Genomic DNA, 27,762 nt, shown 5'->3' on the forward strand with positions numbered 1-27,762 from the left:
TCTCTTCGCCTGCGCAACTCACTTCACCCACCGTCGAAATTGCAGTGAAGCTGAGCTAAGCTAACAGCCAACGTAGCAGAATGGAGCAAACTTTCATCATGATTAAGCCCGATGGTGTCCAGAGGGGCCTGGTATTTCCCTACTCGTTTTGCTTTTGTGGTTTTGACTGATTGATGTGTGGACCTTACGCATCTACCTACTGATGCCTTTTAAGTGTGTTTCGAGAAAGATGCGATTTATGCGTAACAGCGTAAGCGTAAGTTTGAAGATAATAGTCGGGATCTGGATTTTTTTGTGATAAATGAGGATAAATGTTCTCCTTTCATGTATCTCTCCTGAGAGAATCCATCGTATTTTGACTTTTTTCTGGTACTGTTATTTTCTGACACGATTAATCGTAATATAAACTGGATTCTTGCAAATTGTTATTTTCCGACATATTTATGAAATGGGATGTTGCTAATTTTTATGAATTCCCGCTAATTACTGACCGATTGAAGTCATAATAACACCAACTCGGTTCCTGCTAATGAGAAATGATTCCCTCCTAATGCTCGAACCTCGATTATTGTGGATTGTATAAAATAATCAAGTTTAGGATCAATTTCTAGTAAATGATTACTTGGTAGTCATATATAACCGAAAGTGGTTGCTCAAAGGTTCTTACTTGTTTCAGGTCGGGGAGATTATCAGCAGATTTGAGAAGAAGGGGTTCTCACTGAAAGGTACTAGTTTACGGCCACGATATGATAACTTTTTAATGATGATACTAATCTGTCACTACAGTTTGTGGCTAGAAAATTTCTTGGCTTCCATCTTGGAGCCGGTTCTGTCAATAAATATGAAGCTTTCTCAAAAGACCACTTTTTACAAAACCATTTGAAGGTCAAGGTTTTGTGACCATTTACGAGACTCGTTACAATTATGTTGTTGTCTATCTAAAATTATGGTTTGATAATAAGCTAATTAAATTTAGTGTTTTAATCAATTTTATATTATTGATTTTGAAGAGGGTGGTAGGAGACATAGATTGTGGTCCTCTGTTTAATTTCAGAAGTTGATGATTATGTTATGTGACTTTGAACTTAGGTCTGAAGCTAATTTCTGTCGACCGTCCTTTTGCTGAGAAGCACTATGAGGACTTGTCTGCAAAGCCCTTCTTTAACGGATTGGTGGATTACATTATCTCTGGTCCTGTTGTTGCTATGATTTGGGAGGGTAAGAATGTTGTGACAACTGGCCGAAAGATAATTGGAGCCACAAACCCAGCACAATCTGAGCCTGGAACAATCCGTGGGGACTATGCCATTGATATTGGCAGGTAGTTGAATAATCTCTCGTTTCTCTTCGTTTGGTTGAAATGATTCGGTTCTTGTTTTCCAAATTAGTCTTGAAAGGTTTTGCAGACTGATACGCTATAGCTGCTGCTCTTAACTTTGTTGCACCGCTGGAATGACTTTCTCTTTCCATTGCACAAAAGCAAGATGCACAATCATTTTATATGGAAAATGAAATAGAATAGATGGAATGAAAAATTAAAAATGATTTTGAGGATGAAAATTGAGCTTGTGATCTCCTTATTTTAAAGAAGAATAATATGAAGAGTAATAAAAGGACAGAAATTGTTGAGTAATGTTTTCAAAATGCAAAATATTGGGGAAAGAGAAATCACTCCATTTTCCGTAGAGCCTAGAATACATAATCATTTTTTTTTTTTTTCATTTCATTCGATTTCTATGTACTGAACATAGTAACTTTTAACTTGGTCGCCAATTCTAATGCTAAATGTTAATTGAAACAGAACTTCATGATTTATGCTTGCACTATGATCTTGAGCAATTGCACCTGAACTTATGAGGACACTATAGTAAACTAGATCTCTTCATGGTTTATTGATTTTAAGAGAGAAAATTGGTTTGCTTATTGAATTTTTCATGAAGTTAGCTTTGAAGTTGCTGGTTTGGCATGCAGTGTAACGAAATTGATCTCTGTGCAGGAATGTCATCCACGGAAGTGATTCTGTTGAAAGTGCAAGGAAGGAAATTGCATTATGGTTCCCCGAAGGTCCTGTCGCTTGGCAGAGCAGCGTCCACAAGTGGATCTATGAGTGAAACTCGACTGCCTCAGCAATTCCATCAATGTTATGATCCGCTGTTGCTAAACTTGTGTTCTTTAGTTATCTCTTTTAACAGTTGAACGTATTTATAAATTTTGATCACTACCTATGTTCGTGAGTGTTTACTGAAGCTTCTTTGGTATTTGATGGTGGTGATGAGTGATGGGTTGCGACTGAAATCTACTTTTGTGGCTTGATAATGCATTAATTTCACCTGTAGCGACCAAATCAGTTCAAGTATGAACTGTACAACTAAATCGTCTGGTTGCCAAGTACTGATGATTACTTGTATGCACAGAGGGTTTCCAATGGATGAATCAATAATTGCAGATTGCTCAAGGTGAAGGTAAATAGGTAATGTCAATGACGACAATGATGATCAACAGAAGTAGCTGCCTAATTGTCATAGTGATGATGGTAAGTGTGATGAAGGATAGAATCGACATTGCTGGGGCATCTGGAATTCAGAAATTTACAATTCACAATCTAATTTTATTTGAAGAATTTTTCCTTCCAATGCAATTATACAAAGCCATGGTCAAGTGTGGCTGAATGAAAATAAATCCGTGGCAGTGATCGGAATTTCCTTTCTAAACATCCCGTGGCTTGCTTTCATGTGGTGAGCTTCCGGAGTAATCCAATGAACAGATTTGTTAGTTCCTCTAAATATTTAATGATAAGTAACAATCTAATTACGTATGACAGAAATGTCTTAATTTTTTTCTCTTCAATAGTACTTACAAAGTAGACGATGCAACGAGTGATATTTAGATCTTTGGCGGAGTCCGTAGGGATATTAACCTTGCTACATCTTCGAGTTTAGGCGTACTTAAAGCCATCTAAGATTCCAGAATAATGTTAGATGAGAATCCTAGCTTTCTTGCAAAATCCTTGATCTAATTGCCGTCATCACAAATGAGGTCTTCACGAGTAGATGCTGTTGGTCTTGGTCTTGCTCCTCATCCGTGCCTCCTATTTGTGATCATCAAGGCCTTTTTCTCGTACGATGGGTGCCAAAATATAATTTGCTGCACCTAACGTCCATATGAACTGGCGAACATGCATATGTGCTCCCTACTTCATTGTTGGCGTTCTATAAGATCTAATCTTGCAATGATAAGGAAGCAAAATTACTAAGTTTAGAATGTTTAACCTATTTAATCCAAACTTCTCTGACTTGTATATTATCATGAAGGATAAGAAGCAAAGTTAAAAGAATTGTAGTCGAAAAGACAAATGCTTCAACCTTATACCAGTTCTTTCGTTTCTAATAAATAATGATACTTTTTCAATCCTAAATATAAAATTTATTTTATAGTATAATTTACATTATAAAATATGCTTTATATTCAGAACTAGAGGAAGAATTAACCTGGAGAAAATCTCACGTTACTTTCCAAATGAAAGCTTTGATTTTTTATTATTTTTATAAGCGGGTCATTTCAAAATCTTATCCTAAACATGAGTTAGCCTTTTTAGCCAGCTTTTCAACGTCTTTATAGGCTCCCCCGTCATTGAGGATTTTCAACAGATCATGTCTTCTTCTACATTAGGGTTTGGGGGTTGGAGCAGGATGATTTGCTTGATGGCTTAACAGCCCTAACTGTATACTATTTCTTATCCTTAATATAAGATCAAGTTGATTAATTTAGAGAGATTAAGAAAGTTATTAAATTATTTAATTATGGCATATGTTACATGATCTTTCTAAAATATTTATGTGCATAATCAAATTATATATCAATTTATAAGTAAGACAAATTAGTTTAGATAAAAACAATAAATATATATACTTTAAAGTAATTTAGTAACTCTATTAATCTCTCTAAATTAGTCAATTAAGTCTTATATTAAGTGTTGGAGTAGTAGCATGAAAAATAGTGATTCATTTTATTCATGTTTCACTTGCCTGTTGTATTCTTAACTGATCCTTTAATGTACAATTGCATCTTTGTTAGATCCAAATATGCCGAGGTTTAGGGAGTGGAGTCAGTTTAACAAGTCAGAATAACATTTTGTCTCCCTTTCCCACTTTTCAACTTATGTTTTCCAAGAATTTATCCCAAACCTTGCCGATGTTATTTCAGGTGTATGAGGATGTTTCTTACTCGAGGTTTTTCACATCAAAATCATTTGTACTTTATTGGAATTTTTTTATCTATCATTTATACTTTATTGGACCTTTTTATAATGGAGAAAGATTGTTACTAACTTTGATTCATCATCTATCATTTTACTTAGTATTTAATTTATAAACAGCTTTTTAATCGTGATTTACGAAACATAAGATAAGCATATGAAAAAAATTTTGTCTCAACTTACGTAAACGTGTGTATTGATTATGGATCCAAACAAGTCCTAAGATCAAAACTGATTTGGATATTATAAAGCTAAACATCTCTAAAATGACAAAACTATCGGAGAACATACGCACAACTCTCTTTTCTCTCCATACCTCTGTTACTTTAGAAACAATTTTTAAACTTTAAACTTCAAAAGATCCTATAAGAGAGAAATAACAAACAAAGGACAGTCCAACATGGGGAGTAGATGTATTTTCTCTGCTATCTTGCTTGCTGAAGCCATGCTAACCATGATGGGATGGATTTGAACGTTCGTGTCTAACCATCAATGTCACAAGCATCTAAGCTGAATATTGATATATTTATATATTACCTCTAGTCCTAATTATAAGAGCTGGTTAACTAATTGAAAGAGATTAAGAAAGTAAGTTAAATTAATTATTTATAATAGGAAAAGCCATATCATAGGTACCTCTACTTTCTCTCAATTTTTAATTTGGTACCTATGTGTTTTTTCCTCTTGATCAAACATTTAATTTTATTTTTTTTTAGCAACATTAACTCTTATAACTTTGTTCTATTGGCATTTTTAGTCTCTATATAAGGATTAATAATGTTAATTGAGCAAAATTAGAGATTTAGTTAAGAACAAAAAACACATAGGTACCAAATTGAAAATTAAAAAAAATACAGGTACGTCCAATATGGTTTTCCCTTTATAATAAATAGAAGTTGTTTTTTCTAAATTATCCTCACTAATCAAGTGAATTAGTTAAAACTATTATTATTAGAAGGATTACCTTGAAAAAAAATATAAATATGAAAGACAAAATGAATTGAAATCTTATATTTAGAATAAAAATAAAATTCAAATGAGGTCTTATATTAAGAACCGGAAGTAGTATATCAGAAGCAGAAAGTGGAAAGGCTTGTGCGCCAATAATAACGCCAAAACACAGCCAAAAAAGAAAAGAAAAGACGACAAATATGTGGGAATTTCTCTTTGGACTCAAATAAGCAGTGTTCGGATTCCTTGACATACGAGAAGAGATAAATGCAAAGAGAAGCCTGTTATACAATACCGCTCCAAGCTGCATTATCCCATTAATGGAGCTCAGAAAATACATACTGAGAAACCAGAATTCATTTCTACCTAAAATTCCTTTTTGGTACCAACCAAACTACATTTCATGACCTGGCAGTTGTGTCTGATAAAATATCATCCTCCAACTAGACCAAGGTTATGCCCCGTTTAAAATCTCGATGACATCTTTCTTAGGTTGGCCCTCACTCTTATTTTGAGCTCGGTTTAGTTGAAAATTCAGGTTAAATGCCAAATTGACTGGAAGAAAAATTATGCTGAGGAGCATTACATGATGTACAAAGACCTTCAAGCTGCAGCTTGTAGACATGGACTAATGTCTATCGCGCAAGAAGCTTGTATGAGGGCAAATCTTCTAGCCGTGTCAAGTCTTCCACCAGAAGCTCTTTCTCCAGCTGACGGCGTGTAGCTTTCATTACTGCCTGTTAGAAAATTAAGTCATGGGTGGAAATCAAGAACAGGCCTTCTATCTCCCAGAAAAGCTCTTAGCGTTATTCCACCCATGTAATTTCCACATGAACAAAATCGACTGCTATCTATCTATTTACTACCTCCAGTCCTTAATATAAAAATTAGTTTGATTTTCAATTTGGTTTTAAATATAAAATGCTAATTCACTTTGTCTCTCATATTTATCCATTTTTTTCCAAGATAGTCTTTACAGTAGTTGCACATGTTAAATGTTTCATCAAATAATAATTCTAGTTAAATAGCTAATACACTTAATTAGCAAGAGTATTTCAGGAAAAACAACACCAATTTATCACAAATAACTAACTTAACTAATTTTCTTAATCTGTCCAAATTAGTCAACTACTTCTTATATTAAAGACCGGAAATAGTATTCTATAAATAACCTATACATGGTTCAGGATAGAAAGCACATACATTAAAATCCATGTAAGACGCTCGCATAGCAAGCCATTGATGATCCATCAACTTGAATGTTATGCAATAAAGAAGATCGAAAGCTGATTCATTCTCTGTCAAGCAAAGATGAACGATTAGTTACTACAAAAGCTAGTTAATTAGATATATCATTTGAACAATAAGAACAGCAACTCTGAAGTATAAATCCACATTAACAAATAATTTTCGTGATTCCCCACATTATTGAAATTGTTAACCTCAGAAGACTCGTATAACCATAATTTCCTTCCAGAAGGAGAAACAGAACAGAATTAGAGATAAAGAATACCTGCAAGAAACTTCAAGAAAATGGCTCCCACCATTGTCCGTGGCTTGACTGCAAAGGCAAGGCAAATTAATTGTTTAGGGATAACATGAAATATATGGCCAAAAACAGAAACATCTTATTCTATAAATTTTTCAGGGTACTGATAAAAGCCAAGGATTTAAATTTTGCACACGAATGATTTCAGCTTAATGCATTCTAACCACAATTATCCAGAAAGAGAAGTGTCTATACATCAAGGAAATAAAGGGTTGAAAAGGCCCACCCAAGGAACTGAGGGAAGGTCACAGAAACTCTCTTGCCGCTTGATGTTTGCTTAAAGGGGCAAAAAGTAACTCCTAAGATGATGAGGCGAGGTGACTTATTTGGTTTCAGGGTTATAGCCAATATGGTTTGGTTTTAATTGAATTTAATTCAGTTTGATCTGGTTTATGACAAATTTTTTTTTTTTTTTTTAAATCTAAGTCATTTGATCATATTAGGGTTTTCAATTTGTTTCACCCAATCCCTTTTTCCTAAAAATTTTCTCAGCTTATTATTCCAAGCATGAGCTGTAGGGCTGTTTTCTCTTTCTCTAACAAATTTATGGCCGCTTGACTCCTTTTTTTATTTTAAAGCTACTAAGGGCCACCACATCATTTTTAGCAGTTAGATTAAATCATTATAAATATTGAACTGTTCTTAGTAGTTAATTTACATGAGGTATCATGTTGGTAGGTAAAACTTAATCAAATTTATCTGTTTGTGGTTGTGTGTGTGAGGGAGGGAGGGAGGATTGGCAGCAACCCACTTTCTTGAGACAAGATGGAAAAAAAAAAAAAAACTACAATAACAAAAGTAAAGAACCTGCTTCAAGATCAAGCATCTGAATAAGCATGAATGTGATATTCACACCAGCAACAGCAAATGGGTATTCCCAAACTGAACGATCTCCTTCCTGCTTCCTCAAAAGGTCTTGAAAAGATTTCTATGAGATGAAAAGTTTAAGTTATATGATGAAGATTACACTGAACAAAAAAAGAGGAAACCTATAAGCCCTGAAAGCTCAAATGAAAATTTTCAATATTTTTGGTTGTACCTATAATAAATTAAAATTCAGTCACTGGGAAATAAGATACAATAAATTGACAAAGTGCCAAGATGAAGCAAAACCCCGGAAGACCATGAGCATACACCTGATACATTTCTAGCCCTAAAAAGAAAACAAGAGGAACAATTTTTCACTGTATACCAAAGATATAGCACTTTCTGCACCAAAAGAGCCAAAAATATTTGTTTGGCCGGGGGGGGGGGAGCAAGGGTTTAAGCAGAAAAGTTCATTTCATACTTAATGTCATTTACTTTGATATGGTCCAATTAGAGAAAAATAGATTAAATAATTAAAGAAATGTCCATCGCACCAAATGCATGCAGACAAAACCAAATGAGTTTATAGAAAGAGTATGGATAAGGAGCAAATGACAAATATATTGAGATGGCAAAGTTTTTTCAGAGTAGAACAGTTCAAATCCAAAAAGACTTCTTCAGATCAATAACAGAAGAGTCTGGATCCACTGACTACTGGTTTTCTTTGTGTATGGCAGGCAGCAAATAGAAGTTCAAATCGGCAATCTATTAATCCCAATAGGTTACATAAATTAATTGGGGTACATAGATCAAGGGGAAAAAAATGCAAGGAAAATCAGCCTTCAAGGTTAAAGCAAATAGACACCCAATAACACCAGTATCGTTTGAAAAATAAAAAAACATGGTTTCTTATGGAAGGCTGACAATATAATTAACTCATTATTTGCTAAATTAATCAGGGGTTCCAAAATTCAGATGAGTTGTTGGTCATAATGGCAAACTTTGCATTTGAAACAATTATTTTAATCAACTAAAACCAAGCCCCAGCCACTAAAATTTTCATTCAAAGATAAGAAAGGAGTAAATTAAAAAAAAAAAAAAATGTAAGAGATCATACCGGAAAATTTCTGGCAAAGAACAGCAAATTCTCCAATGATATGAAACCGCCGCCCCTGCCACATAATTCCACATAAAAACCAAGAGCAACATGGATTTAGACCATTAAGAGATCAGGCACTAAGTAGGAATTAACCAGGACATCCTATACCTAAAGTCTGTTGATGGGTCTTTTCCTTGCCATCCCATTTCCTTCCACTGTTCAGATATCAGACCATGCAGTTCTTCCTCAGGAAAGGCAGCATTCCATAAAGCCCTTAAGGCATCCTAAAATACAGCAGCCATGTGAATTACACCTGTAGATTAAAGAAAAAATTATGTGTGTCGTGGGTGTGTGTGTGTGTGTTTAGTCTAAGCAAGGATGAAATCTTCAATGAAATTAATTTTTGCCAAAAATATTAACAGAAAAGATACCTGGTGCTCTGGTATCGAACCATCATAGGGAATATCTATACGGTTCTGTAGCCTCTGCAGGCACTCCTCCTGAGAGTTCGAGATTCAACATCATGAATATAAGTTGCCGCATATTTATAACTAACAATATTTGGTAAAATAAAACAGTAGGAAGCGAACACATTATGACAATCCTGAAAAGAATACAAGCAGTAGAGCAAACGTTTGAACGAAAATTAAATTTAAAATAGTCAGGTTAAACGTAGGTTTCATGCTACTTTTTTACAATGGATAAATGCAAATGTTGCCAAGGTAAGTGAAATTTTAAATTTAAACTTGACTAAGAAATGAAAGGGCATACATAGCTGCCTAAGGGGTCCAATCCACACTGTTTACTTCCTTTAAATTGTTTAGTATAACACGCAGAGACAATGTACTTTGCCCTATTAAAAGCTGGGCATTTTTAATAAGGACCAAAACACATCAAGAAGTTGAAAAGCAATAAATACAACATAAAAGGAAAAGGGAGGACTTCGCTTTATGATGGCCTCTATTTTTCATATGAAGGCTTTCAGTTTGCAACAACAAAGGCATTGATATTAATTACGAGCTGCAAGTCACAGAGAGGATGAATCAATAGTCTAGACACTCAACGGCACCTTTAATACAGATAGATCTATATGACCATCTTGTCAGATAATTTAAGTTCAGATATGGTAAGCATTTCTTTGTCCACACACATGTAATGGAATTTGGAAGGTTCATCCCCTCTGTTTGATGTCCTGCAAATGGGATTTTATAAGGGAAGTTTTTTCTCCAATGTGTGCGAGATTGAACAGCTTTGTCACATTCATGAGCACCCCAGGCACACTGTTTTATAAACATTTTCCTGTTTAGCAGGATAGCTTATGATCCTTTCTCATTACACTCTATCTTTCCCCTTTATGTCCAATTTTCTTTTTCTTTAATCCAAGGCAAAACTAATCAGGTAACTTCATGGTAACCATATTGATATTTGATTAAACCACAAAAATATTACCTGGGCTGGAGTCAAATCAAACGAGGGACGAGCATCACTCTCTCTCCTCTGTGCACAGACACAGGATAAACCTCTGCCAAGCCATGCAGCTGATCCTGCCACAACCTCAGCTGTAACAATATAAAAGTGTCAGTAAATGAAGATTGATCTTCCAAGTTATGTGATACAAAAATTTGAAATAAGATGACAGCATGTTTTTGTTTCAATTAGCAATTAATCATCCTCTGTACATGATCATAAGTTTGGTCTGAACCATCCAGCTGCTGAATCCCAACAGACAAAAATGTAGCAGGTTATAACTTCAATTTGACTGCAGGGTTGTGCATTACTTGCCACAAGCGACTTGCCAAAACAAAACATATGAGAAGTATAAAGAATAAAATTGGATTTAATTTTGCTATCTAATTAAAAGTAGCCTGGTCCAGTTTGATCCCTGATGAGCATAAAAAACCAGTTCCCACATCCCAGCGAATCAAACAAAGTCCAAAGAAACTTCTAACACATTTCTTTCATGAATTTAGTCACAGCAGACTAAGGCGTTTACTGTTGGAGAATTCAGATTAACGTTCCATTCCGCCCTCACTAAAAACATACATACCGAAACTGCCCTGAACCCACACGCAGCAGACCTTTTCACCATAACATTATGAACCTCAACTTTAAAGCATCCCCATAGAGGACTGGTAACAACTTAATCTATACTCTGCTTCACACTTTGCTATACGGTCCCAGAAAGATAAGTATAGGTCCATTTTCCAATATAATAATAGAGGCGCGTGTCATGAAAGAGAGGGATACAGAGATAACGAGTAACAACTGTAAAGCTGGCAGACTATTATAAGCATACAAAACGGCTCTAATTCTGAACAGTACGGAAAATTAAACGTTGAAGCCACAAAGTAGAATCTTCTATGGTGAAGCCAGTTCGACAGAGGATTTGACATTGCTATCGATCAAACGGGACCAGAGAGAGATTACGAGTCTGAGAGAGGATGCGGTAAAGAAAGATTCTGTGTGCTTATCAATTACGCAAGCCAAAAGTCCTATGTAAGTTTTAGAAGATACTTGAACCAAATTACACAGAAAAGTAATAGAATTAAAATGCGTGAGCGTATGAATTCACCCACCAATGCAATTCAGGATACCATCAAGCATCCTGCAAGTGGGTACTTGGGTTATGATCAAATTACTTGAACATGGTTTGATCTCTACTCAGGGATCTGTGCTTCACAAAATTGAGTGACAAACACGCGCACACACAAAAGAAAGAGAGAAGGGTAGAGAGAGAAATTGCAAAACAAAAAGTAGGAAGCTTCTGTGAAAGTACAAAAGCGAATCAAACCCTTAGGAAATAAAGAGTGGCGAAATAAAAATTACAAAATGATATTTATGAGAATTTAAAGCATTTACCAGAAGTTGAATGGCAGGTATTGCCTCTGTCAAGACCCTGCGAGATCCTCCTGACAGCAACGAATGAGTCACCTCTATCATCCATACCCTCCTATTCCTTCTTCCACAATCACATCATCACCAATCCAGAAGTTCTCACTTTCCCAGAAAATCCAACTCCCAATCCACCAAACAAACTGTAAATGCCACTAAATGAAACGTACAAAATCAAACTCTCCCAAAACCTCCCCACAAAACTCGCTAAAACCCGTAAACCTCAGTGGTAACAATCAAGTGATCAGCCTCAAACGTGGAAAAATCAATACCGAACTGGCCCAAAAAGAGCAAGAATCAGTTCAACAACTAGGCCAGTTCAGATTTTCCCGGAAAAAGGACGGTGGAAAAAAAAAACTAACCGAGTAAGAATGAAGCCGAAACGGAACGAAAATGAAGATGGGAAGGATTGGGGAACGATTAAAAGTGAGAAAGATAAAGAATCTTGAAGGGGAGAGAGCGAGGAATGCAGGCGAGAAAGTGGGTATTACTATAGCAAGATCTGAGAGAAGAAGCAGAAGAAGTCCATGAGAGCCTGCGACTCAAGAATATGGATATCTATTATCTCTCCATCCCTGGCTTCCCCCTAAGGTCTAGCTTTGTGAGTGCGCTTGGTGATGGCGTTGGCGTTTTGTTCAGAGAAAAAGGAGAGTGGATTAATGGGATCTTTTCAGAAAGCAATATTTTCTTTCATTTTTGTGGTTAGACAGACATTTGTTAGTAGGTGAAGCCAGAAAGCTTTGCCGGGGACATCCACAAAATGGAAAATTGCGTAGTTAACTAAATATTAATTTATTATTTATTATCTGTGACCTCTAATTAATATAATCATTCATATCAAATAGACAATTGTTGTATGTTGTATGAAATTTTAAGGTTCAGTTTATTTACAATTTATGTCTATTAATTAATAATTTTTTAAATTTTATTCTTATTGACTCAATAAATACAAATAAAAATAAAATAATTAATGAGAGAAAATGCAAAACATATTTTTAATACACTTTCTTTAATAAGGACAAACATAAAAAAATTATTAATTTAATGTATTTCTTAATTTGCAGACTCGAAATACAATTAAATAGGAATAGGGTGGTACTATGAGTTGATATACATTTAATTTTATATGATAAATTTATATATTGGTGCATTAATATAGTAATAAAATTTATAATAACAAGATTAATTACCAAACAAAATTTATTACAAGATTTGTCAGAGCACATAGAAGTTTTTAATAATATATGGAATTATATATATATATGTAATAAAATGTATCTCATTTTTTCATGATCAACTTTGGTTTTATCATATTTGAGAGCATGCTCATAATATGTAGTTACAAAGAACTAAATGCTCTCAATAGGTCAATAATGCCGTAGGATAACCAATTGGATTGAACGAAAAGAATTAATCCTGCACAGCGTGACAAATTTATGAGCAGGACAAATTCATACCGAAAAAGATGACCAAATTATTTTTTTCTTATTTTGTCATCCATTACCTAAATAGAAAGAGTTATGCTGCAGCACCATATTCATAGAAGAGTTGAGCTTGTGATCTCACGCTTAAACAAAAGCTCAAAGAAAATTTATAGTGTTGTTGGGTTAGAAGTTCCTGATAAAGAGTGAAAAGTCCATTTACTTCAATGAGGAGAAAATTCTCAAAGTAATAACTTAAAGGAAATAATGTAATAAATATACTCATCCGATCCTTAACATAAGAACTAATTATTATGTTAGTTTTAGTCTTAAATATAAGACTTATTTCTCATATTTATCAATTTTTCCTAAATTACCTCTATGGATATTCCCTCAAACATAATTAAGTAGAAGAGGGAGAGAAAATATTAAGAAAGATGATTATAGTGTTTTAGGAAAAACATGTCATATTTTTTATAATTAACTAACTTACCTAACTTTCTTAATCTAATCAAATTAGTTAAATGAGTTTTATATTAAGGACCGAAAGAGTAATACAAAACTGAACATTTCTTAAAGATCAAAATGTGTGAAGATTAATGGAAGGAAGAGAAAAGGCTATAGAAAATCCAAGAGATGATACTGATAATATAATGCAAGCTCTCCTACCGGAGATTATGGATTAAGTAGAAAGACTCGTATGATCGTACCTCCATATATATATATATATACATATATATATATATATATAAAGACTCGTATGATAGCAGATTTGAATTCTAAGAAAGCCATATCTATTTGAATCAATAATATTTGAATACTTTATTACTCAAATAATGACCCCTTCTATAATTTTTTAATATTTTATATTGATATTAATGATTATCTTAATGAAGGGAATCAATTTGAAAAATATATGATTGAAAACACTGCTATATTAATTATTAGTCACTGGTAGAGGTAATGTTTATAGGATTAATGATCTATTATTAGCCGCTAGGAATAATTGAATGGCCAGGATGGGATGAGACGATGGAATCATTATCACCATGAATGTGTTGGGTATTATATCAGTAATGTTGAAATGAAATTTATTTTTATATTTAATTAAATAAAAATAAAATGAAAGGGACTAAATACCCTCACTCAAAAAAATTAATGTCAATTTATAAAATAATTGAATTCGATTTTGCATAAAAATTATTAAAATAGTGAAATTAAAACTTCTCAAATTTGCGGAAGAGTAATAATAACCCATCATCCCACCATGTACCAACCTTACAAAAATTATGTATAATCAAAGTTCTCACAACCTCCCTGTGGTTGTGGGATCAAAAGAGGAAACAGTATAACTCTTTAAAAAAAAAAATCATAGGGTTTAAACATTATGAATGCAATAAATTATATTGAAATAATTACATTTTAATTGGAATTGATAATGCTCAAATGTTAACCCTCAATAATATTACATATACTACCTTCGGTAATTAATATAAAATCTTATTTGATTTTTATTTTGGTTCTAAATATAAAACCTCAATCTACTTTGTCTTTCATATTTATGTATTTTTTCCAAAATAGTCCTCCTAACAATGGTAGTTATAACCAATATACTTAATTAGCAAGGATATTTTAGAAAAGACAACACATATTTATTACAAATAACTAACTTAACTTCTTTCTTTAATCTCCTCAAATTAGTCAATTAGATTTTATAATTAGGACCGGAGATAGTACCATATAGTTATTATATATTAAAAAGAAATTCTCATAAGAAAATTATTCCATTTAGTCAAGATACAAATTCATATTACCTCTATTCTTAATTATAAGACATCTTTTATAGTCAATTTGTGTTGAAGTGTAGCCACGTCCTATAAGGTCACTTTACCTGAATACCTTATTTACATGGAATAAGCCTTGACTTGATCCACAGTCTATAAATAAAATCTTATAATTAAGATCAGAGGTATTACCTCGTAATATATATGTTTTTGGAAATATAGTTGTCAGTATGAAACTTGCGGACTTGTTTGGAAACCTGAAAAGACATATATTTGTTTATATTTTATAAGACCACTTTTTTAATGTATTTATTTCATAGAACTTAAAAAGCAATCCAAACTGTTCCTAATTCTTATATTAATCCCCAAGATTTCCAACTCAATCTATCACACTTGTTGACTAAAAGTCAAAAGAAAATCCGATGACCTATATATATGTAGAGAGAGAGAGAATGAGTTCTTTTATAAAGTGCAAAGAACTTGGGGGTGGGGGAAAAGGGACAACATCATGTGAAAATTCAAATAGAGTCCATCATATTTAATAATGCACTCTTAAATATAGTGATGAGAGAAACAGGGATCATACCTTCACGTGGCATGTTTGCCAAACATGGCCCCCCCTTGACTGATGCCGGACACGTGGCACTCACTGGAGTCTACACTTTCAAGGGGCATCGTACCTTATTACTCACTTAGCTGCGTTAACGTTATCATTTTCTATTGGGACTCTTCACTTGTCATTTAGATCCATTCAATGTCTCCAGAATTTTACTATCGACCGCTCCTCTACTACTACTCATAAAACAAAGAGAAAAAAAAATAGTTTTTTGGTCCTACAGAGCACTAAAATTTTTTTTTATATAGATGTATAATATTACCCCTCATTTATTATTGTGTCGATTTTGTTTATATGAGATATAATGTATATTAAATAGAAATAAAGTTAAGAAGTTATTGAATTTTAGATGAAAATTAATAGAGTTTAAGGTTTTTTTTTGTCTGTGTAAAACATGTTAGAGGTGATTAATAAATAGAACTAGAGGAGTACTCCCTCCATTGCTTATTATAAACTTTAAATAATTAATTCACGGATAACAAAAAATTAGTTAAAAGTAATAAATAAGTTAACAACATACTTTTATTTTTATATATGCCCTTATAGTGAATAAAAAAATAACGAAAGAGAATATGTGAGAAAATATGATAAAAAAAGAGTATAGCAAAAAAAAGAGAATAAATAATTAAGGACTGAATTGAAAAAATTACATTAAATGTTCAAATAAATTTAAATTAAAACTTATAAAATGGGCCACACTCATCGTCAAAATTGAAACTTATAAATAGGATCGAAGCGAGTATAAATCCAATACACACAATCTTTGAGAGCATATTTTTTATTCTTAATATAAGTCACTTCATTAAATTTATTATACAAATATACAGTTTTACTTTTAATTTAGGATTGCATCTAGCATCCCGATTTTATTTTTCATATGCACTCAACCCCCTAATTTTTTAAATGCCATTTTACATGTGATCTTTTAAATTTGGTGGTTGGTGCAATCTCACTCTTTCTTTATCTAAAATCACCATTTTCTTTTCATTTATCTTAGCAGTTAAAATTAACAATCTTGATTTCTTTTATCAAATTATTAACAATTTTCATACCAAGTAACCAAATTACAATCACACCTGAGTACTAAAAAAATGAGCAAGATTACATCAAATTTAATAAATCATGAGTAAAATTACACTATTCAAAAGACTAGGGTGATGGTTGCACTTTTATCCTTTAATTTATTATTTTGGAAACATTTCGGTTCTCACTCATTCATCATATCAAATATTAATAAAATTAAAAGGTTATTAAATTTTAAAATAAAATTAATAAGATTTAAATTTGAAAAAATCGCAAAAAAAGACCTCTGAAATAGAAAAATTGCATGCAGGGATTCGTTCACTTGTCAAAACCCATACTATTGTTGTCAAAATTTATACTAATATTATCATGAGTTTTTGTTTGTAATTTTTCTATTTTGGTGGCTTTTTTGTGATTTTTTCTTTAAATTTTTTCATTCTAATAAAACAGGTTAAAAATGATTTATAAATAGAATGGAAATAGTATATTAAAAGGGATGGAGACATAATATTGGTCCACACGCATGCACTTGGATGAATGGAGTAGAGTGTTTGGCACTTTACGTGGAAATTAGGCATGCAAAGTACTTTTTACTTTATATGGGTTGCCTCGCTTTTTGATGACTAGCCAGCAAGCAAAGTGGCCTCGATCTTCTTCTCCTTTTTCCTTTTTTTTTTTTAATAATTGATTAGACTTGCGATTTATTATTATAAGATTTAGTGGCATTATTCTAAATTTTAATATATTATTTGGTATTGACAATTCATTGTGCTATGTATGTTTTTGACTGATCAAGGAAATTCTCGTCCATTTGGGTTTTTTCTTTTAATTTGGGCAATTTTTAAGATCATTGGAACTCATAATCTGTTTTGCAAATTTAGAATTATTATCTATATTTTTTATAAGGTATCATTTTTCGTCATTTTATTAGTGAATTATTACTTTTCCCTCATTTACATCTTTGACAATTTACATTTAAAGCTTGCCAAGGCTAGGTACCTATCTAAAATTTACGGATCTTCCTTTAAGGGTGTGTTTGGATGAAACCAAACCGTGGTTTGGAAAAGTGATTCTGGAGAATAGATTCTGTGAAAAATAGATTTTGTAAAAAAGTGATTCTGAGAAGTGAGAGTGTTTGGATAGTTGTTATCAGAAGCACTTTTTATATATACAAATTACTTAAAAAAAGACATAAGTTAATATGATAATTACAGAAAAAATAGATTTTATGATATATTTTAATTTGAAGGAATAAAATTGTTAATAATATATTTTTTACCAACATAATTAATAATACATAAGATAATATAATTAATAAATAATTAATGTGTATATATATTTATAAAATATAAGATTAAATATGTTTATCAAAAAATATGTTTATAAAAAAAATAACAAGATACATATCATATAGCCTCTCACACTCTCCCTTTTTTCTCCAAAAGTAAAATTTTTTTGCTTTTTCCAAAACCATAGTTTTGGAGTCAAAACCATGGTTTTGGTTTTTAGAGGGGGTGTTTGGGTGATTGACACCCCAAACCATGGTTTGGGTCCCCAAACCATGGTTTGGGGTGTCACCCAAACATACCCTAAGTGTCTTTTAAGGTCTTTCACTCTCAAAAAATACTTTATATTCATTGTATCAAATTCTCTAATAATATATGGTTATTTGTCCTTTTTTGTTTCATATAAATTTTAATTAAATATTATTAAATATTAGTATTTCAAAAAATAAGACACATGATCATGTGTTATTGAAAAACTTAATCATGTATTATTAAAAAACTCAATATAATAAATATAATAAACTTAATGTAAGTATTTTTTTTTTTTATAAATCACTTACAGCCGGTTTGGTACACGCAAAATTGATCCAAAATGCAAAATTTCCATCTGTTGGCAGTTGGCACGTTTGGTAACAGGAAAAAGAACATTTTAATTTTCTTATGGGAAAATATTTTTCTTATTTGGGGAAGGTGGCTTTCATCGCATGCTGGTAGGAAGATATTTTCCTGCCTGAAAAAAAAAAAAAACCAAATTATTCCCACTTGAGTTCATTTTTTCAAAGGCAAAGTCGGAGCATATTAGATGAGGAGGGATATTCAAATAATTATTTTGGTCTTAAACTTTTTATCAATAATAACAAAAAATCAATTATATTAAAATAATAAATAAAATTATACTTAATACTTATTTTGATATATTTATTTAATAATTATATTCATACATAATTATTTTAACATTTTTATTGATAATTTTAAATAATTTATTATTTTAAATTAATGGCATTAGAGTCATTTAATCATCACTTTTTTCCATTTCATCATCATTTTCATTTTACCAAACATAAATTTTTTTAATCAAATCACTTTACACCCCCAATGGTATCAAACATATCAATGGTCGGAATTTTTTCATTTCATTCTTTTTAATCACAGTCAATTCTTCTTACCAAACGGATCCTTAGTTATGTAACATATTATTTCTGGTTGATTTTATGAGAAATATAATATAATGGTTAAAATTTAATATCACATACTCCCTCCAATGCTAAATATATAACTTCGTTTTAAGAGTTTTGGTTGGTTGCAAATACAATATCCACCTTTCTTTTGAATCTTATATTAATTACTACCTCCGATCCTAATTATAAGACCCAATTGACTAATTTGAAGAGATTAAGGAAAGAAGTTAAGTTAGTTATTTGTAATAAATAGATGTTATCTTTCCTAAAATATCCTTATTAATCAACTATATTGGCTAGAAGTCTAGAACTACAATTATTAGAAGGACTATCTTGAAAAAAATACATAAATATGAGAGACAAAGTGGATTGGGGTCTTATATTTAGAATCAAAATAAAAGTCAAATGGGGTCTTATATTAAGAACCGGAGGTTGTATTTCTTATCTATAATACTTTTATTTTTTTATGACTTTTTTTTAATCTCTGTGCATTAAATTCTAATCAGTGAATGTCAAATACATTTTTGAAATGGGTCTCCCTATTTTTTATTAATAGGCTCGGAGGTACTATTCAAGGACCATGAACTAAATCCGACATGTCTTATCTTGCAAAATATATGGCTTGATTTAAAGTTCTCAAAAAAGTTCTCTTTTCTTTTTTGTTTTTTCCAACTCTATTGTATTAATTAATATAGATTATTATGTAAATAATAAATTGAAAAAATAGAAACAAATTAAAAGCAATCAATAATGTATCAATTTCTTCTTATATTTTCTGCTAAAATGGTCAAATTGTGGGAGATTCTAGAAGCTGTTATCTATGATATGTGAATGATTGTAATAAATTTTATAGACAAGTACTACCAAAAAAAATTTTTTTTTTTATAGACAAGTTGCCATATATCCAATAACAAATATAAGAATAAATGTCCTATCTTAAATACAAATTTTCTTCTTGTTCATTATTCTATGGACAAAATTTAATCTAGTAAAATTCATCATATTTTAATAAATAAATAAATAAACTTAAGTTTTCAATATTTATTAATTAGTCACCTAACCAGCTTCTGTATATATTAGGGACTAGACGAAGTATTTCTTTTGTTCTTTTAGCAATTTCCATGCCATTCCTTGTGTTTATCATTATAAGTTATTTTTAACTAATTCTCCTTTTTGTGAACTATTTTTAACTAATTTTCATTCTACATGGATCAATGCAATTGGTTAACATCCCTAAAACATTCTTCCTTTTCAAATACACCCTTCATTAAATGTAATATTTACTTTGTAACTTTCTTAATGGAGAACGAACCATATTAATTAATGGAGGTGAAGTGAATTTTGTTACTCATCTGATTAAATTTCATTAACTTTCATGTAACAATAATCTTCTAATTTTATTCCTATTTAGTATATATTATATCTCATGTAAATAAAAATAAAATCAACACAATAACAAATAACAGATAAAATTATATATCTATATAAAAAATTTCTCTTATTGTCTTAACCAAAAAATGTCTTTTCCCTCTACTTTATAAATAGAACCAAAGGAGTATTTGTTATTGTTGTGGGCGTTTTCATAATAAACAAATCAATAATTGAAATGCTTCATAAATTGAAACATAGAACCTTAAGAAAATGTCACCAAGAAAATAAGTTACAGTTTCACAGAAAGATATGCTTTAATTTAAACCCATGGAGTTGGCAAAAGACAAATAAATAAATAAACCAATGGCACCGGGTCTCTTCTATATATTTATTTAATCAAATCCCCAAAAGAGTACGAAAATCTCCATTAGCTTAGTTCTGGGAATTGGGAAAACATATGAAAATAAATATTATGTTCCCAAGAAGTGTTATTATTTAGTTTATTGTATTTTACAACAATATCAATATCCAACAAAATATTGAAAGAATGCACGAGGATTTCTCGTGATATGCACTTACCATAATTCATTCCTCATCATCATCTTCTTCTTCCCTTCCGGCGACGGTCTATTATATATATCAACACCCTTGTCGGGTATCTATGCATGCGCTCCTCATTTTCTTGTCTGCCCTTTTTCTTCTTCTTCTTATTATTAACTATTATTACAAAATAAAAATGCAAATTTAGTCTTTTAATTTTACACAAAATTTTATTTTGATCTCTTAATTTTATATGATATTTTTTTTCAGTTTTTTAAATTAATCCTAACCCCATTAACAATAAATGTTGATATTGAAATTTTAAATATTAATAAAACACTATCAAATATAACATATTAGATTTAATTTTTAAAATAACAATAATTGTTAAAAAGTTCGTGATTTGAAACTAACGGCAGGAGGATTGGAAAGATACCTTTTAAAATTAATAGGCAGAACTAAAACTTAGTACAAAGTTAGAAGATTAGATACTACTTCCTGTCTCCCTTCATTTTTTTAGGCATAGGTATCCTCATTATAAGTAATCATGTTTGAGATACTGTCGGATATTAAATGTGGGTATCTCTTTTAGCAAGGAGTTGAAACTTAGTTCACTACGTTGCAATAGATTAGTTCACCACGTTGTAATACACTAGTCCTTTTTGCTAAACCCAATCCATATTGGTTCATCCTTTGTTATAAGAAACAATTACTAAACTAACGCAGTTCAAAATTTTAGTTAAATTTAAAACTAGCGGCAGGAGGATTGGAAAGATACCTTTTAAAATTAATAGGCAAAACTAAAACTTAGTATAAAGTTAGAAGATTAGATACTACTCCCTGTCTCCCTTCATTTTTTTTAGGCATATGTATTCTCCTATTATAAGTAATCATGTTCAAAATATTGTTGGATATTAAATGTGGACATCTCTTTTAGCGAGAAGTTAAAACTTGATTCACCATATTGTGAGAAACCAGCCCTTTGAACTAGACCCAACCCCTATTGGTTCATTATTTGTTATAAGAAAAAATTACTAAAATAATGCAGTTCAAAATTTTAGTTAAATTTAGTTTAAAGTAACAAATGTATAAGATATATGCATTTTTTTTAATTATATCCTTTTTTGTAAAAAGAGTACATAAGAGATGATGTGTAAAAATTTATTATAGAGAAATAATAAGTGAGATATATTTACTGGGAGCCCTCTTGGAGGGAGTAACATATACATTGTCTGTGTGATATTTTGAGAAGAAAAATTGCCTTAAAAAATTGTCCTAGCTAAATACATATATTATTATATATTGTGATGGATAACTTTATTTGTTATCGTTGTTCTGATTTTCAAGTTGTTGCAATATTATTAATAAGGAGATTCGAAAACAATAATAACATATGGATATATGGAAATAAATTGAGAAATAGATGGCTATCTGTACCACCACCAAATATATTGCATGAATTATAATTTTTTTTAAAATATTTTTTCTCTAATACTAATTTAATAAAATGGTTTGATCATCTTATTGGATTGGTTATGAAACATCTTTTCATGTCATGGAAAAGAACAATCACTTGATGTCACAAGCACTAATGACCATTAGCTTTTTGTGGCCATGGACATTTAAATAATTGCTTTTATGAAAATGATTCATTGAAGCACACAATTTTCTCTAATAATTATTGATACAGCCACTTAGCTTGTATTTTACATCAAATCAAACTTCTTAAATGTGTGTGGGAGTTAAAAGTGGTGGGATTAAATGATAAAATATTCATCAGTTATTTAAACGAAGTTTTAACTTGGAGCTTGTTTTCAATGAGAAAACTACATTCTGACGTAGCTTGAATTTTAACTAGTTCATAAATAATGAATACCAAATGGTCTTTCCACATAAAGAAACAAAGCTTTTGATTTTTAGTCTTTACATATACATTGTCATTCATAATTAAGTAGCTTGATAAATTATTTTTTTTTCAAACGATTGAATTTGAATAAGATATTTAAAGATTATGGCTTTTTAACTATTAGAGGAAATTTAAGCACCCTCCGATCACTAATATCAAAATTAGTTGGGAGTTGATTTTGTTATAAGTATAAGATGTACATCAATTTACTTTATTTTTCATATTTATTATTTTTTTAAGCTAATTTACTTAACTTATAAATTATATATAATATTATAGCGTGACGCATGCATTTTGAGGAAATAAATTCACATTTGTTATAATCAGTAATTTATATATCTTGCATTCTTAATCTATCACTTTGTTATATTTGAGATTAATATTTAAAGAGGCCTTTATTTCTAGTGCTTCAAAAAGATTTTTAAACTCATCCTTCTACCATGAGGTGGTAACAAAATTGGTTGTTTTAGCAATCTAATCCCTGAATCAATCAGGGACTAGATTGCTAACAAATTTAAATTATAAGGATTAACTCTATAAAAAAAAAACACATAATTCATAGGGAAAAGTTTAAACAGATTTTAAAGTATAGGTACCTCTTTAAGAATTTATGTAAAACATAAGGACCAAATGTTTGTGCTCAAGTGTTTGTTCTTTTGAAAAAATTCGGTTGCACGAGAATAATTTACTTTGATTATTTCTTTCTTTACTTTTGAAAAAATTCGGTTGCACGAGTCAAAAAGTTGATCAAGTGTTTGTTCTCAAAGCACTACGTGCATATCGTGGGGGAAGAATAGAATCATCAATTTTTTTTTTAAAAATCCTTATCCAAGCTTTTTGGCAATTTTTTTTTGGTTGAAAAAGGGTCAGAAAAAAGAAGATGATCAGGCAAAAAGAAAATGTTCCACTGAAAATGACATGGTTTAATTCGACAATAATCCGTAGCTACTTAGAAAGAAACTTACATATACACACAAATTATATATAAATGTACGCATTCATACTCTCCCAGAGATAATATCTTTTTAGTGGTATTTATAACTCACATTATTAGCTTTTTTTAAAAAAAAATATATGCATAATTTTGCTCTTCATTTAATATTATATAGATATTGTATTATTGAGGTAGAGTATATATTAAATATGATTAAAGTTAAAAAAAATTATTAAGTTTTATGACAAAATTAATGAGATTTAGTTTTTTTTTAAAACTCCGATGAAATGAGTTAGGAGTGACTTATAAATACAATTAGATGAGTGTGTGTATGTTACTTATGGTCCTAAACATAAGATCTTGTTTGTATTACAAACAAGATCTTATGTTTAAGATTTGAGGTGAACTTTATACTCTTTTGGTTCTTAATATAAAATCAATTTAACTAATTTGATTAGATTAAAAAAGTTAAGTAAGTTAATTAATTATAAAAAATATGACATGTTTTTTCTAAAACACTATAATCATCTTTTTTAATATCCTCTTTTCCTCCTCTACGTAATTATAGTTGAGGGAGATCCATATGAGTGATTTAGAAAAAATTGATAAATATAAGAAATATGTCTTATATTTAGAGCCAAAATTAATTCAACAATTATACTCTATATTAAGGACAAGAGGAGTATTATACATTAGATCTTACATTTAAAATTAGAGGTTTAATTATGAATGGAATTTGAAATTAATGTTGTTAAAGATGGGGGGTGTCACCTGAATTGATGAAGAGAGGGGCATGTTGGGGATCGATGGGTCCTAATTAGTCAGTGCTTGAAAGCGAAGTAAAGGGAAGAGAGAAAAGTTGCTTTCCCAAAGGAATCATTAATTCATTGTTTGGAGAGAGTGGCAGAGTTCTCATCTCTGCTTCTTCTTCTTCTTCACTTTTGGTTTATTACTTTTTTGCTGTTTTGTTGATTGCTGTTGTTTTTGGCTGGTAATTTCCTGCTGTTATGTTAGGCACGTTCAAAAGAGAAAATATCAATCAATAGTAGGGTGGGGTCCAAGGGAAACTCAATTCTAACATTAATAAGGTTAATGTATAGAGTTTTTTTTTTGGGGCCTGGTTAATGTATAGAGTTGAAATCTTGCCAAATGAAAAAAAGATTATAAATTGGTAGTACTTGAATTTGTCTCAATAATCTCAAATTGCATTAAAAAAGGGGAAGTAATATATTATTAAAGAAATGCTAAGGTATATTTTTAGTCCTCAACTTTATACAAAATTTTAATTTAGTCTCTTAACTTTGAAAAATATATTTTTAGTCTTTGAACTTTAAAACTATTAAGAAAAAATGATGATATTGAGAGAGAATATTAATATATTAAGTTTAATTTTCAAAACAACCATGATTGTCAAAAAAATAATCATTTAAGACTAATAATTTTAGCATTAAAGGATTAAAAATTTACTTGTTTAAGTTAAGGGATCAAATTGAAATTTTATATAAAGTTAAAGAATTATATGTATACTTTAGCCTTAAAGAAAATATTCAAGATTCATTATTAATTTTCCCATTTTTATTTATTATATCTTAAATCCATTTAATATATATAATTTTGCAATGTCTTGTATCTTCATATTAATAATTCAAAATTTAAACATTTTTATAATGTATTTGAGTTTTTTTAATTAAGAACAGCCTTACGCTATATGGGGAACGAGTATTAAGAATTCATCGCTACTACATACCGTCTAAATCTAATGTGAATAGTTCGATTGAAATTTATTTTTTAAATTTATTATTTTAAAAGAATTATTTTAATGAATACAAAATCTAAAATAAAAATACTAAAATTATTTTAATAGATTATTTCACTGCCACAAAGTATTATTAGTTTTATAGTAATTTAATAAAACTTTTCTTTAAACTTATTATACAGTACTTTCCAATTACAGATGATTTTTATAGCCTTCTCCATTTAAACCATCCAATTTGCATTTTGTGCGTAACATTTTTTAAAGTTTGGCTCGCAAATACAAAATTTTCAGAGTTTTTTTTTTTACATGCACAAAGTTTTCAGGGTTATCTGTATTTAATTTTCATGCCTAAGATTGAGAGTAATTTTCCTTTTTCGTGAAAAAAATTGGGTCTTGCTCAATTCTTATGTTTGCATAGTCCAAAGCCCAAAACGTAATGTCGGCCTAGTATTACGTTCTTTAAAGTTGATCCTCCAGGCCCATAGTATTCATATTTTTTCTGTGGACACTGCAATTTATTGGTCTGATGGATTCTTTTTCCTTCCCTTCCCCTTCTAGGTACAAATATTCTCCTATGAAAGAAATCTTGTTCAAAACATTATCAAATACTAAATATAAATATTTTTTTAGTAGAGATTTAAACTTTTATTTGTTAGGTTAAGAGGAACTAACCTTTTTGCTAGACCTAATCCTTATTAGTGGCCTATGGATTGTATTAAATATTCTATGATTATGTTGCGAAATAACTTTTAACATGACCTTGTATCAAAACAAATTAAGGTACAAATTTGTTCTCAAAAATTTTCGCTCAAGGGCACTAGATATCCCAGAAGTTTTTTTAATGTACAAATTTATTTAAAAAATTTAAAATTATAGCAATATTGCCTTTTACTGTTAAAAAAACTAACGGTTAAAATAGCAATATTAACTGTTAATATTTTTAATATTAGGGGCTAATATTATTATAATTTTAAATTTTCAGGATAAATTTGCACTTTAATATTATAAGAAAACAACATTACCAAGACTCCAAAATAATAATAATAATAATAATAATAATAATAATAATAATGGATTTTATGGTTCATCCAACACTTCAAGACTTCAAGATATTTTATGATTCATTCAATATCTTGAAATATTTTTTTTTAATGTACTCAGCACCTCAGTATCTTAAGAATAAAATTATACCATAAAATATTTAAGATGCACTGAAAAAATATTTCAAATACTGGAAAAGCATTAACCCTTCATATAATAAATTTAATAAAATAACTTACATTAAGTTAAAAAAAAAAAAAAAGAAACTCTCTCCCTCTGCCGCCTTAATTGGACCAGAACGGGTTAAGAAAAAAAAACAATAATTGATTATCACCCAAAAAAAGGGGAAAAAAGGCAATACTTGATTACAAGTGTCAAACTATTTAATTTGAAGTGTGTGTGTATACACGCACTGCCTTTTTGTTTTTAATATAAAAACTATATAACAAATTTATGATTATTAAAAAAATTAATTAAATTAGTTATTTGTAATAAATAAATATCGTCTTTTCTAAAATATTCTTATTAATCATGTATATTGAAATGAAAATCATTTAATATGAGCATTCACCTTGAAAACTATTCTGAAAAGCAATAAATAAATATGAGAAACAAAATAAGTTATGATTTTATATTTATATCAAATTTAATTTTCAACTAACTAATCAGGAGTGATCCAGATGTAGTATACTGGAGTGAGTTATTTATTAAACAATAAAAAGGGGCCGTGTGATCCTCGCACATATGGAAAGAGGCTGTGGAAACTTCTTTTTGGGAATGAATTTCAAACCACAAACAGTAATATATTAATATAAAAAACGTCCCACGAGAATAATGCATGCAGAGTTTCAATTATAATCCCAAGAATATTCCATTGCCTTCTTTTCTTCTCAATCTTTTTTTACTCAATTATAAGTTTCTTTTCCTGCATTGATGTCTAAAACCCACACACACAAATTTAATAGTCTATTGTTTATAATCTTTGATCTTTAATGATCATTCTAGTATAATTTTAAAAATGTTTTATTTTTGTTAAACTTCAGGTATAGTTATATAAAGAGATGGAAATTAAAAGAGACAAGAACAAAAACATTTTAATAAATAAATAACTCTGTCCATTTCTAAATCATCTAATTCTACTCAGGAATGAATTAGTGGCTGTAAATAAATAAATTTTATCTCAAGTTAACAATCATAATAATAAATTAACATATAAAAAGTTATCATAATAAAGGACAATAAATTTGAATAGGATTATATTATTCTATAGATATAAACCATATACAGATATGAAGGGATCACATCCAAATCTGTTCTCTCTCCTATAGCTCTCACCTGTCAGTTCAGTACGAA

General features: G+C 30.3%; 2 protein-coding genes across 6 annotated transcripts; one reads left to right on the plus strand and one right to left on the minus strand.

Moving 5' to 3' along the window:
• On the plus strand, window positions 1-2,448 carry LOC114763324 (nucleoside diphosphate kinase 1). The gene is made up of 4 exons (XM_028952947.1): window positions 1-131; window positions 677-725; window positions 1,090-1,321; window positions 1,997-2,448. Exons 1-4 carry the CDS (start codon window positions 81-83, stop codon window positions 2,109-2,111), a joined length of 447 nt encoding a protein of 148 aa, XP_028808780.1. The 5' UTR covers window positions 1-80; the 3' UTR covers window positions 2,112-2,448.
• A 2,959-nt stretch (window positions 2,449-5,407) lies between these two features.
• Window positions 5,408-12,218, minus strand: LOC114763326 (ELMO domain-containing protein A). Of its 5 annotated transcripts, none has more exons than XM_028952950.1 (10): window positions 12,045-12,218; window positions 11,521-11,696; window positions 10,111-10,220; window positions 9,093-9,161; window positions 8,830-8,945; window positions 8,680-8,734; window positions 7,563-7,683; window positions 6,720-6,767; window positions 6,410-6,504; window positions 5,408-5,943 (listed from the first exon to the last, which is right to left on the minus strand). In XM_028952950.1, the coding sequence occupies exons 2-10, from the start codon at window positions 11,603-11,605 to the stop codon at window positions 5,842-5,844; spliced, it is 801 nt and encodes a 266-aa protein (XP_028808783.1). In that variant the 5' UTR covers window positions 11,606-11,696; window positions 12,045-12,218; the 3' UTR covers window positions 5,408-5,841. The 5 variants fall into 5 exon arrangements, with proteins under 5 accessions (XP_028808783.1, XP_028808782.1, XP_028808784.1 ...); XM_028952949.1 differs by lacking the exon at window positions 12,045-12,218 and adding an exon at window positions 11,916-11,954 and having other exon boundaries at window positions 11,521-11,829; XM_028952951.1 differs by lacking the exon at window positions 12,045-12,218 and adding an exon at window positions 11,916-11,953.
• Between the last annotated feature and the right edge of the window lie 15,544 nt (window positions 12,219-27,762).

This window comes from Neltuma alba, unplaced genomic scaffold (genome assembly GCF_004799145.2).
Source record: "Neltuma alba isolate B1F8T4 unplaced genomic scaffold, ASM479914v2 tig00011274_pilon, whole genome shotgun sequence".
In the NCBI taxonomy this organism is placed as follows: domain Eukaryota; kingdom Viridiplantae; phylum Streptophyta; class Magnoliopsida; order Fabales; family Fabaceae; genus Neltuma; species Neltuma alba.